This window comes from Typopeltis vanoorti, chromosome 2, assembly GCF_054136105.1.
Source record: "Typopeltis vanoorti isolate ZY-2024b chromosome 2, IOZ_Tvanoo_1.0, whole genome shotgun sequence".
In the NCBI taxonomy this organism is placed as follows: domain Eukaryota; kingdom Metazoa; phylum Arthropoda; class Arachnida; order Uropygi; family Thelyphonidae; genus Typopeltis; species Typopeltis vanoorti.
Genome location: NC_143550.1, coordinates 62,952,755 through 62,967,120, shown reverse-complemented (window position 1 = coordinate 62,967,120; position 14,366 = coordinate 62,952,755). Strand labels below are relative to the sequence as shown.

General features: G+C 36.6%; 1 protein-coding gene across 1 annotated transcript in view; it reads left to right on the top strand.

Annotated features, from left to right (window-relative positions):
• The window catches only part of LOC150109090 (phospholipase D1-like), a 558,765-nt gene that overhangs the window by 323,282 nt on the left and 221,117 nt on the right, over nt 1-14,366 (top strand). The window contains exon 10 of the mRNA XM_090405612.1: nt 8,912-9,058. Within this exon, the coding sequence (XP_090261738.1) occupies nt 8,912-9,058 (147 nt within the window). The remainder of the gene's footprint in view (nt 1-8,911; nt 9,059-14,366) is intronic.

Here is a 14,366-nt window from a genome sequence, read left to right as displayed (position 1 = left end):
ACTAATTACCAGCACATGATACAGTTTTATGCATATCAACTTCAAAAAGCAGCTACATCTTTTGTTAAAACAAGAGTTTGTTAGCAATTGATGTCAGTTCTCTAGCTTGTACAGATGTGTTCCTTGATAGGACCAGTATTTAATGATAATTCAGAAAATGAGATTGCAGAAGAAGTGTGCCATGTAAATTAGCAAGTTAAGAAAAAATGAAGGAATGGCAATTTTTTTTATTTTGATTACCTAGAAGTTAATAATTGAGAAGTATACAACATGAGAAAAGCCATTTGAGAGAATAAGATAGATGAAATGAACAAGATGGAGTAACTTCTTTAGCAAAGTATGAAAGGAAAGTTTTGCTCCACTGGAAGTCGCAATCCGTATTCATGGTATCTATAACTAGTTATAAGTTCCGCAGATATCATTATACAAGAAACATCCATGGTGTGGTCTGCTACCTCAGAATGGTTATAGTGCACATATATTGGACATACCTTTAGTGTTCCTCCAAATGGAGTTTAGTGGATCGTCCCATTTTTAAAGGTAAGAATAGCTTTCAGGAACTTCCTAGGATGCTGTAGATCCCAGGAGGGTCTAGATGATGGAGATAATCTTTTGGTGAGTGGATAAGGATATCACATCTGGAACAGTTTTTTAGGGAATGGCTGTTCCCTTCACAGAATCAACAGAAATTCACCATATCCTTCAATTTGAAACTCTCCCCCTTTCATCCAAAAACCTAGAGCACAAAGAATCCATTGCAATTTCCTACATCTTGGACATCTCAGAAAGAATTTGACATGTTCTAGAGTGGTATGACAGACCTCCTTCATTTCATACCAATAATTAGATACCCATATTTATTAACCAAAAGATTTCTCTTCATCATCTATAGACTGTCCTGGGAATCAGTAGCATCCCTTGTTTTTGTGAACTATATTACTTTGCGAAAATAGGATGAATGGCTAGTGTCCATCTGGAGGAGCACAGAAACTATATCCATTACCTGCACTATTGCTCTCCTGGGGTAGCAGGCATGCCTGGATATAGTTCACGGAATCCAATGGAACAAAACTTCCCTTCTATACAGAAGCAAATATGAATCAGAGAGAGCGACTGTTTCTAGAATCTATCACAGTATTACAACAATCATTAAATCTGCACAAATTTGGCTGCCTCACTTGACCAAAATTCTGAGAGACCATCATTCCAAGACATTCAGCAAGATTTCATCACCGCACCCATACGGCTGCGCGTTAAGACTGTGGAATCCTACTTTCACACTCACTCTGTGTTTGCCTTCCTACTAGTGGGCTTGCATGCATTTGTTTATTTCTATTTCAATTTATTTCTATTTATTTTTATTGGAAAAATTATTTATTTTGAAAATATTTAGTAATTATTATCACTAGATGGATTTTCTCAACAAAACATCAATATGAGTGATAACCAGCATCTAAGCATCAATGCCAGATTAATCTGAACAACTGGATAGTACTAAAATCTCATGAGAAGGATCAAGCCAAATTTATCAGCATGTGACAGAAGGAACTTGAGATCAGAGAGTGTGTTAGACCTGATTGTAGTATCAGAGAGGGTTTCATTTAAAGATGTCATTGTTCTGCCTTCAGTTGTGACAGTAATAATGCTGTGCTGGTCATGAAAGTGGCTAAGTATACGGATGTTTGATTCAGAAAAGGTACATGTTGAACTACAGAGCAGGAAATTTTGACCAACTGAGGAGAATACTAGATTCAGTTCCATGGTATCAGTTGCTAGACGAGATGGATATCAGCAATACATGGGAAGTATTAACAAAAAAAGTTCAGTGATGCAATATCAGAATGTGTGTCCCTAGTGTTTGAACAATTATTGTTATTTTATTATTATTATTATGTGACACCTCCAAGGAGTCCAAAGACTTATTGAGGGAGGGCACCTGCTCTTCAATTCTTCATCTCTGCCACTCAATTCGCCAACTACAGCGAACCGCATCATCTTCACCAACACCGAGCTTAGGAGTTTGATTGGTTCAGTGCCATGCATGTACAACTGCAAGGGCTAGAATTTGATAGTGCATAGGAGGCAGTTAAGAAGTGTTTGCATGAAGCAATGGCTGACTGTATACCTAGAGTCCGAATAATAAATCAAGTAGGGGTTAAATGGATGAATAACACCATTAAGCTTGAGCTGCAAAAAAAGAAACAACTATGGAGGAAATTTAAGGAGAAAGGTTACCGGCAGGCACATGAACGGTATAAAGCACAGGCCAGAAGGGTAACGAGTGTGGTAAGAAAAGCAAAAAAAGAATTACGAAAGGACATTGGCCATGCAGGCTAAAGAGAATCCTAAACAGTTTTTTCGATATGTTGCAAGTAAAAGAAAAAATGTATATGGCAGGATGATTTTAAAGAATGCCGATGGTAGGGAGGTAACTGAATCAGTTGATGTAGTTGATTTACTGAGTGAGCACTTTGCAAGAATATATCATCCAGGTGGTGACATTGAAGAAACGAATGAACCAATAGATTATACGGGAATTGTGGTGAATGAATCCAGGTGGTGACATTGAAGAAACGAATGAACCGATAGATTATACGGGAATTGTGGTGAATGAAGCAGAGGTGTGTGTAGTCTATTGCATAACCTGTGGGATTGGATGGTATACCAGCTCGTGTCGTATGTGAAGTGGCTAAAGAATTCTCAGTACCCTTGACCATTTTGTTTAATTTGAGTCTCGGGTCTGGGTTAGTCCCGAGCGGGTGGAAGGAGGGGAAAATAGTTCCACTACATAAAGGTGGTTCCAAGACTGCTGTTGTAAATTACCGACCGATTAGCATATCAGGAATCATTGTCAAGGTCTTAGAGAAATTAGTCAAGAAAAGAATACAGGATTGGATAGATGAAAATGGGATACTGTATGGGGGACAACATGGTTTTGTGAAGGGTAGATCATGCCTCAGTAACTTGCTCACGTTTTATAACACAGTGACGGCTGAACTGGATAAGGGTAATTGGTTTACAGTGATTCTACTGAACCTTGCCAAAGCCTTTGACAGAATACCACATGGAACTCTAATCAGTAAACTGGAGCAGATGGGGATGGATATAGGGTTGGTGAGATGGATAGGATGGATGGAGAGATACCAGAGAGTGGTTTATTCAGTAGTGGAGTCCAAAAGACGACTTGTGACTTGTGGTGTGCCGCAGGGTTCTGTTTTTGGACCACTACTTTTCAATTTGTTCATTAACGATATAGGAAAGGATCTGAGAGGACGTGTTCACTTGTTTGTTGTTGATGTGAAGTTGGGTAGAGCAATTGTGAGTGCACAGGATGTCAAAATTTTGTAAAATGATTTGGATAGTTTGGAGGACTGGGCTAGGGAGAATGATGTCAATTTAATGTGTCAAAGTGTAAGGTTATGCATTTTGGAGTGAAAAGATTAGCAGCAGTATATCACATTGGTGGAACCTTACTGCAGGATATTGATGAGGCCAGGGATTTCGGAGTGTTGGTGGATAGGGAGTTGAAGTTTAGGGGACACATTGCAAAAGTGGCTAAATCAGCTCATCAAATCACTTGGTTGCTTAACAAGCAGAGACAAACAAGTTATTGTTCCTCTATATCGGGCCTTGATATGACCCCATCTAGACTACTGTGCCCAGATATGGGCACCAGGGTTTCTTCTTGATGGGGAGGAGGTGGAGAGGATCCAGAGACAAGTGACCAAGATGATAGCAGGTCTGTGGAATGAACCTTATGAGAACAGGTTGAAGATTTGTGGGTTGCAAAAATTGGTTGATAGGCAGAAAAGGGGTGATATGATTGAGATATTCAAATTACTGAAGGGTTACTATAAGATTAATCCAGAAGATATTTTTGAAAATAGGACTAGTGGTGGGAGGACTAGGGGCCATGCATGGAAGCTGGGCAAAAATGTGGTTAACAAGGGTGTTAGAGCTAGGTTTTATACTTGGAGAGTGGTGTATGAGTGGAATAAGCTGCCAGAGTCTGTTGTGGGTGCTATGACCATGAATGAGTTCAAGGCGATGTATGATAGGTATGATAGATACTGTGTAAATGTCGAATAGTTGTTCTTGACATGATGTTAGGGCCTCCCTCGATGAGTCTATGGACTCCTTGGAGTTACCCGAAATAATAATAATAATTTGGCATATTATATCGGTGGGATTATGTTTTTAGTTTTTAGAAAAACTAATCAGGCTAGATCTCTTGGAGTTTTAGGACAGGAAGTTGAAGTTCATTGGTCATATAGGAAAGATTGCAAATACATCTCAGAGGATAATTGCAGTTCCAAAAAGAATCTGAACGTGTAAGGATAAGGAAGCCATTTTGCCTCTTTACAAGACATTAAGATGACTCCACTTGGACTGTTAGGTACTGATCTGGTTTCCTGGTTTTCTTGGTGATGGTACAGTAGAGAGATTGTAGAGAAGAGTGTTACAGATGATATGGGGACGGTGGAATATAGATTTTGAGAACAGTTTGGGAATTTGTAGACTGCAGAAACTATCAAACAGGAGAAAGAGGAAATGGCATGATAGAGAACTACAAACTTCTGAATGGATTGTATAGTATATTAGAAACTAGCAGGCAGAATTTTTCATTTTATGGAGGGTAGGGAGAGGACAATAAGTCTTCCACGGAAGTTGAGAATACTGTCAAGAAAAGGGTAAGAGCTAGATTTTTTCTCTCATAGAGTAGTACATGATTTGAATGGCTTACCTTAGAGGTGTTGAATGCTGGTAGTGTAGATGAATTTGATGTAGTTCCCTGGAAGTATCTGGTAATAATAATAATCATGATAATTTCAGTTTTTCCAAAACACACTTTTGTGTTATTACTCAGAGAAAGGTCTCACCTCATCGTCTCTTACTTCTGATAGTGTTCAGATGTACATCAAGATCATTTTCTCCTTCTTGAACTGACTTTTACATGTAGCTTATCCTGGAATAAACACATCACATCTATATCCTCCTCATTCTCCAAAAATATTTGGAGTATTCTTTTTCATTCAGAACACGATTTCTTTCCTGCTCCATTCCCAACATTTTATAAATTCCAAATACAACTGACCTTTGAGTACTGTTCTCAGTTTTGAGGGTTATATACCAAAATCTCCCACTGAATTCTTATTACAGAAGAAAGCAGTCCACCTCATAAGTACCATGAATCTCCACTATGCTTTTTTTTTTATAAGTGCATTCATTGTACATAAGAACATAAGCTGCCATCGGTCAATATCTGTAATCTACACATTTCTTGTACCTCTGCTCTTTAGAAGACCAGAGGTAGAAGAAATGAAGGAAGACTGCCAAATGGGAAAATTGCACGAGTTGAGGTTCAAATTGGTTCTGCATCCACTGTATTCTCTGGACTTGGCCCCATGTTACTTCTTCTTGTTCCCAATTGTTTTTCCCAATGAATAAAACCCCAGATTTTTCCAGAAATGTATTACTTTTTACCTCCATAACTACTTGCTTACCTGCCAGATGGCAAGTAGCTACAGAATTGAGCAGAAATAGAATATTTTTGAATTCTTGTTACAGAAGAAAGCAGCCTACCTAATAGACCCCCTTATAAGTGTTCTGATTCTTCACTATTCCTTTTTTTTTTTTTTATAAGTGCATTCATAAAGCATAACTTTCTGGATTTTTTTTTTATTTATTTATTTTTTGAGATACGAGGGTTATTTGAAAAGTTTTGTAAATTTCCAATAGACGGTGACACAATTCGTTCATTCATACCAGTGTTGGTACGTATCATCTTTTTCATGCCCCCCTGGCAAAATTTTAGCCACATGCAATGTGTAGTTCTCATTTGGCAAACATTTAAAATGACCGTGTTCACATTTTTCATAAAAATGGAGAATAATGAGTTTCGTGCAGTGATAAAACACTTTTATTTGAAGAAGTGGATGGCCATGCAGATCAAAGCCAAATTAGATGCAGTTCGTGGGGACGCTGCACCAGCATTAAAGACTATTTATTATTGGATAAATGAGTTTAAACGTGGTTGTAAGTCCATCGAAATTGAAGCATGCTCTGAACAGCTGACTGAGGTCACTGCAAAGGAAATGATTGACAAAATCCATTGTATCATTATGCAAGACTGCCAAGTGAAAGTGTGTGAGATTGCTGAGATTGTAGGCATCTCAACTAAATGGGTGTATAATTTCCTGCACGAAAAATCACAAATGAAAAAGCTGTATGCACGATGAGTGCAGTGATTGTTGACTATCGATCAAAAAATGCATTCGAAAAGACATTTCAACAATGTTTGGTGATGTTTATCGTAATTCACAGGATTCTTGTGTCGATTCATGACTGTAGACGAAACTTAGATCTGCCACTACACACCCAAGTCCAAGCAGCAGTCAAAAGTGAACAATGCGGGTGAAAAAGCACTGAAAAAAGCGAAGACCATTTTGTTAGCTGGGAAGGTGATGGCCACTGTTTTTTGGGATTCCCAAGGAATTATCATGATAGACTATTTGGAAAAGGGTAAGACAAAAGCAGGAGTCTATTATGTGTCATTGTTGGACTGTTTAAAAGAGGACCTGAAAAAAAAAACAGCCAAGATTGGCATGCAGAAAAGTGCTCTTTCATCATGACAATGCACCCACACATCAGCCATCGCAATGGGAAAATTGCATGAATTGAGGTTCAAATTGGTTCCACATCCATCATATTCTCTGGACTTGGCCTCGTGTGACTTTTTCTTGTTCCCAAACTTAAAAATTTGGCTTGGTAGGAAAAATTTTTCTTCAAACGAGGATGTCATCGAGGCTGTCAATGACTATTTTGCACAATTTGACAAATCCTACTTTTTAGATGGGATGAAAAAATTGAAAACTCGCTGGACCAAATGTGTAGACCTCAATGGAGACTATGTTGAGAAATAAAGGTGATTTTTCCAAAAAAACGTGTTTAACTTAATTTTGTACCAAACTTTTCAAACAGCTCCTCTTGTATAGGTTTGGATAGAATGGATTGGGCACTGGCTTTCTGATAGATATCAGAGAGTTAAATGGAGGTGCACTATCAGGGAGTAGGAATATTACAAGTGGAGTTTTACGGGGTTCAGTAGTACTGGAGCCATTATTGTTCATTCTTTATGCTAATGTTCTCACTGGGCTAATGGTAGATATTCAGTTGTTTGTTTGCAGATGATATGAAGATTGGGAGAATTATTAGTAATAGTGCTGATGTTTTGGCTCTTCAAGAGGTTTTGAATTGGTTGGAAAGGTGGGAAAACAAATGAGGATGTCAGTTTAATGCAACTAAATGTAAGGTTTTAAAATTTGGGATCCACAGATGGGATGCTTCATACTCACTTGGTGGAGTTATACTGGAAGAAATGGAGGAAGCAAGACATCTTGGGGGTGATTGTAGATAGAAATTTCAAGTTCATCTGACATATTGCAAAGGGTTAGGAAGACATCTCAGAGAATTGCTGCAGTTGAGGAAGACATTGACCACATGAGGGTGATGATGATTTATGGTTTTAATGGTGCAAGGACAGCAAAGGTCATACTGCACCATATCAAATGTTAGAGCAGTACACAATGTCGACACTCACAAACATCCTTGCTCTACAGTGGGATTTGAATCCGTGACCTGTTGATTGGAGAGCAGGTACACTAATCACTCAGCCAAGCAGGCCAGCCCACACAAGGGTGGTTCCATTGAATAAAGCTCTGATCCAACTCCATCTGGATTTCTGCGCTCAGATCTGGTGACTGAGATTTGAAGAGGATGAAGGAAATCTGGAGTGGTTAGAGCTCGATAACAAAAATGATATCAGGACTGTACAATATATGTTATGTGGATAGACTGAAGGCATGCAAACTACAAAGTTTGGTGGATAGAAGGTTGTGGAAGGGGATATAATTCAGGTATTTCAGTCTATTGAGAAAATCTCTCACAGTGGAGAGATTTTCATATGACAGAATGATGAATATTAACAAGGGGCATCCCTAGAAGTTGCAAAAGGATCTAGTTTTTGCAGGGAGAGTGATAGGAGCATGGAATGCATTGCCTGAAAGGGTGGGAAAAGTGCAAACAGTGGATTAGTTTGAATAGTGGTATGATAGACTTTGTGTCATGTAGTGTTGTGACTCCGTGGAGCTCAGGAAAATAATAATAATAACAATAAAATTAATACTATATAAGAGTATTTACCAAAAGAAAAAAAAATAGCACATAGTTTCATGTAAAGTACTTTATTCTGACATAGATTCTGAATTAATACATATTAACTTATATAAATAAAATTGACTTGATATTCATTACTATTCCTCCCAGTTGCTGAAGAAGTTTATGAATTTGCCCTACTGTAGAACCAAGGAATCTACTTATGTATAGAAGAAATCTGTGTTGAGTGACATTAACTAGGAAGTGACAGCATGCTGCACATTGCTCTCCTTCCAGCCACCTGTCAGCCAGATAATTCTTCAGTATTTCAAACAGAGAGAAATCATTGCATTCAAGATCAGGACTGTGTAACAGATCTAGAATCTCTCATTCGCTGCTTGTCTTCAGCATTTTTTCTGCTCTTAGCAAAGTCATTTTTTATAACAAATTCAAACCAGTTTCCACGTTATTACATTTTTCTATTCATTCCACCAACTCTTTTTCTGTTGGTTTGGTATGTTTAACAAGAAAACAGATTACTCTGCATATCTCTGTGTATCACTGTTTTGGTCATCTTTTAACAGGTTTTGATTTCAGTATAATTTTATATATGGAAAACTACTAGACTAAGCAATATTGTGACAAAACATAAAAAAAAAGTTATGGTAAAATATTAGTTTCATAAAATATGCTTTTTAATTGATAAAGTTATTACCATATGTTTCATTGTCTTGCTTGTGATTTTTTTTTTGTGTAGGTATTACTGATGCAACGCCTTGCAGATATTGAGCCCAAAATGTTTTATGATCAGCCTTTACTTATAAAGCGGAAAAAGTCTGACAGCCAAGCGGGAACATTTTTGAGGTCATTAAAATCAAAGTGGGCAAGTGTGGTGGCTATATCAGTAAGTTAATGTAGCAGTTTTAATAAGAAAATATGGCTATATTAGAATATTTTCAGGTTAATGTTTCTTTTCTTCTGTGAACAATTATACCACTTGCTTTCTTTTGAACTTTTGTAATTCAGAATTAAGTGATAATGGATACTCCTGATCTAGAAATTTAAATCAAAATAATTTTATTTTTCTATTGTATTTATGCATATGTCTGTTAAATCATAGCCCTCATTAATATAGCCTATATTGATCTAAAACAATCACCTTTACTAAAATATCCAGATGTTTAAAGTCTGATGTACTTGCAGATAATCTCTCTCTCTCTCTCTCTCTCTCACACACACACAGAGAGAGAGAGAGAGAGAGAGAGAACAGCTTACATACAACAGACAATAAAGATCTCTTGAGATATATCTGAAGAAAATAAATTACCACCTATCGGAAAAATTGCTTGCAAAAGGTCTTACTTAAGGGGAGAAAAAAAAGGAAATTTTTTATTAAGAATAGAATAGGAATCAAAACTTCATATTATACAATGTTCTGAAAATATTTAATCAGATTATTATTACTACTATTGTTATTTTTGGGCATCTCCATGAAGTCAAACACTCGTTGGAGACCTGCTCTAACCATTGTTTACATAATATCTATCATATCTCTCATCAAATTCATTCACTAATGAAGCACTCACGACAACCTTTGGGACATTCAGCACTCCCCAAGCAGAAAATATAGTCCTAATGGCCTTGCTAATCACATCATCATCCATTCTTTCAGGGATTTATATCCACTGGCTTCTTCTAGTCTCATTTCATCTTTTCCTTGGTCATCCCTGACTTCTATATCTTCCAATTGGGTTGGTATCAGAGTATTTGTTTGACTTGAAACTGTCCATTCTTTCAATATGTTCAATCCACTTTTATTGGTATTTATATACTTTATATGAATACCAAAAGTAATATACTGATGATATACTGGAGATCCTACAGGATACCACGTCATCTTCATTGGCTATCCCTCTTCCCACCTTTGCATTTCTTACATCACTGATGTACAAATTAAACAACAAAGGACCAAGTACTGACCTTCAGTAGCATTAGTCACCTGCCCTTCTCCCCAACTCAACTCCCTGTACACCATGCTTTGATAATTGCCCATTAGCTACCATCTTATTCAAATCACCAGCTTCATACCCATCCCCATTTGCTTCAGTTTATGCAACTGATCTCAATGTGGTATCCTATCATATGCCTTTGCAAATCCAGCAGTATAATTTATTAGCATTTCCTTTATTCAACTTGGTTGTCACTTTTTATAAAAAGTAAGCAGATTACTAAGGCATAACTTACCTTTTACACATTGTCTCTACAAGAATGGTAGGGAACAACATGGGTATCATATTCCTGTCTACCCAGTCCTGATTTCTTTGTTTTACCAACTTCTCCAAGGCCTTAACTGCCACTCCTGAGATACTGACTGTAATACAATTTTTAACTTCTGTCTTGGAGCGTCCTTTATGCAGTAGAAATATTTTGCTCTCTTTCCATTCCCTTGGCACCTACTTATTCCAACTGATTCTATGAACCATATCTAAAGCATGGTCCCCAAGGTCAGATTGACCGTAGCCATGACTGCAGATGTATTTTCACTCTTGACTTTGACTCTAGACTCAGCTCCTCTCAAACCTTCCATCTAGTTAAAATATGTGAATGATGTGCTCTCCATTTTGGCCTCATGGCCCAAACACATTAGACTCTTTCCTCTCTTACCTTAATAATCTTCACTAGAATCCAGTTTATCACAGAAAAAGAAACTAATAATAGTTTAGCTTTTCTACCTTGGTAACATGCCAACACATTGGTTGCTTTACCTTTTCAGTATACAGGAAGCCCACCCACACAGGTTGGTACATCACCCCTCTCAAAAATATAGTATCATTGAACATTAACTAATAGAGCATATAAAGTTTGTTTTGGTGAATCATCCCTCACACTACAACCTTTTTTATCTAATAGCTACAATCCCACAGTATCAAAAAATAATCAGTTCTTCCCCCAGTCCTTGACCAATCTTCAGAGAGATTTTAGTAATGCTATCATCATCATCATCTATGTCTAAGTCACTTCAGAAAAAATATCCAGAGACTTAAAGAAATACAATCTATTCACAGCTTTCACGCCCCCACCAAAAGCTTGCTAACTTCTTACATTCAACTAAAGATCAGCTCACTCCTCTTTCTCACCCAGATCAAGACCACCTGTGCCTACAAGTTAGGCTTCTATGAACAGACAGGAAGATTAGCCAACATCTGTATGGAAGAACACATGAAATACATCTGCACTCATGATTATAGTCAATCTGGCCTTGCAGACCATTTTACACCTGCTCATAGAATCAGTTGCCAAAAGAACACGAATGATTTTAATTATGTCTGTATAGATTGGAATGAAGAAATAGCATTAGGGAATAAGGAAAATGAATTTCTTGAGTGATAACTATCTCAGGCAGCATGTAAAGGACGGCAAGCAAGGATCTAGAGTTTTAGATCTCGTAATTTCATCAGAGGATGTAATTGTGAATGGGGGTTTCGCACTTTCCTCCAGTTGGTGAGATTGATGATCAAATGATCATCCGGGTTGTAGTTAGCTGTAGGCAGACCTGCGAGGAAAGGATATATGTGGAAGTAAGACTGGTGATTATAAAAAGCTTAGGAGACAACTTGGAGCTATAGAATGGAATTAGAAGTTGAGCGATAAGGAAATAAATTCTGCTTGGGAACTGACTAAGAAATAAATAACAGCATCAGTATGTGAATGTAATCTGAATGTCAAAAGGCTGAATAAAGTAGATATAAAATGGATGAATGCAGGGCTAAAAACGTGAAATCTGTAAGAAGAAGAAGAAGACACTTAGTAGGCAGTATAAGTTGAATAATGGTAATAATCTGTTACATGAAGAGTATAAAGAACAAAGCAGGATAGTGACTCAGTTAGTAAGGAAAACAAAAGTGGAGTATGAGCAGAAATTAGTAAATGAGTCAAAGAAAAACCCTAGACAGTTTTTTAGATATTTTTCAAGTAGAAGGAAGAATGATTACCATAAGATGATGTTAATAAATGAAAATGGAAGAATGGTAACTACTTCAGAAGGCATTGTTAAGGTATTCAGTGATCAATTTATAAAGGTGTTTTATCCTCATCAGGGTGGAATCATGAGCTTAAGTGTAGAGGACATAGGCAAGGATGTCTTAATTGTGAGTGAATAGGAAGTATTTACAGAAATAAATAACCTTGATGTCAATGAGGTGGTAGGATTTGATGATATGTCACCACGTGCCTTAAGGGAATGTTCCAGGAAATTATCAGTAGCATTGGCATGCCTGTTTAATGAGAGTCTTACAACAGCACATGTTCTACAGGTGTGGAAAGAAGGTAAAATTGTTCCACTGCATAAAGGTGGTGATAAAGCTGTTGCTGCAGATTATAGGACAATCGGTATGTCTGGAGTTGTGGTGAAGGTACTAGAGAGATTGGTGAGAACTAGGATACAGAAATGGGTTGATAACAGCAGTATTCTCTGTGGTTATCATCATGGATTTGTTAAAGGGAGATTATGTTTTACTAATTTACTTATGTACTATAACAAGGTGACAAATACCTTGGGCAGGGGAGATGCATTTACAGTGGTGTACTTAGATTTTGCAAAACTTTTGATAGACTGCCATATGACAGGCTGTTAAATAAATTGAAACAAATGGGATTGGACAATGGACTTCTGATTTGGATCAGTGACTAGCTGTCAGATAGGTATCAGAAAGTTGTATATGGCAGTGCAGTATCCTGAAAGTGGAAGGTAACTAGTGGTGTGCAGCAGAGGTTAATTTTGGAACTATTGCTGTTCAATTTGTATATAAATGATATTGGGATGGGTTTAACTAGTGATATGCAGCTGTTTGCAGATGATGCAAAATCAGGATGAATAATGCAGAGTCAAGCAGATGTCATGGAATTACAGGAAGACTTGAATAGATCACATGAATAAGCAGGTAAGTGGAACTAACAGTTCAATGTTGCAAAGTGTAAGGTTTTGATATTTGGTAAGTATCCCTTAATTCTAAGGGACGTATTTTTATTTTATTTATTTTTTTGAGAGAGAGAGAGATTGTTTAGTTAATGAAAGTAATGAATCTGGGGTTGCAGATTGATACGTTTTACTTTTTTTGTGTGTTTTAGTAATTAACCTAATGATTTACAGAATAATTTCATGGGACACAATGTAGATTTAGTTTGCTAATTCATTTCATCACTTAGTTTAAAAACAAATAAGTTGTATAAAAGTGTGAGGAAAAAAAACAAAACAAAGGATGTGCGAACAGTCACTGATTCCTAAATATAAACAAAAATATTAGAAACCATAAAAGCTAAATATACACATATAAAAACAGTATCAAAATTATATATTGCAATATCTCTTTGAGATATTGCAATATCTTAAATGGAATTCAAAAATCTTTGAGATTTAGGAAATACACCTGAAGTTGCTGCCACAGTTGAGTTTTATTCTCGACTAGCTCACTTGTATTTTATGCAAGAAGTGTCGAAATGATATTAATTATTGTTTTTGCTGGTTGAAATTTAAAGAAATTTATTAGTTAAGATCTGTATTAAAAATTATCAGTTTTGATTATGATCTGACTATTATAGTTATGATAAAATTAGGTAAAATATATTTTTGTCTAGAGATAAACACCATGTACACAACAAAGTCTCGATGACCACCTCCATATTGTCTGAATGTTTGGTAATGTTACCAAACACTTTTAAACAATATTTTGCAAGAAAATTACTCTTTTGATGAATTATGAAAGAATTCATCAAAAAAATTTGTGAATTATTTTTTTGATCAGTTGCTTTGTGATGAATTGTTGTACAATGAAGTGTTGTTTGATTAATTATTTATTCAATGAAATGCCTTATTGTTAAATTGCCATTCATTAAATTATAGGTTAAGGAATTATTTATTCAGTAAATTTCTTTTTGCGATAAATTGTTGTTTGACGAATTACCATTTGGTAAACTGTCTTTCAATGAACTATTTTTGATTGGTTTTCATGAAACCAGTTAAATACGTTCTCCCATATCCCCCCCCCCCTCCAGGCCCATAGCAGAAACTAACTGTATATTTCATTCTGTTTGCCTCTGTCTCACACCTGATATTCTCAAATGAACTGCTCTCTGCATTCCCTTGTGATGCACTTCTACTCTTTTTGGGTTCATCTCTTTTGCTGTCATTAGCAAAATCCTTTCCATTCTATTCC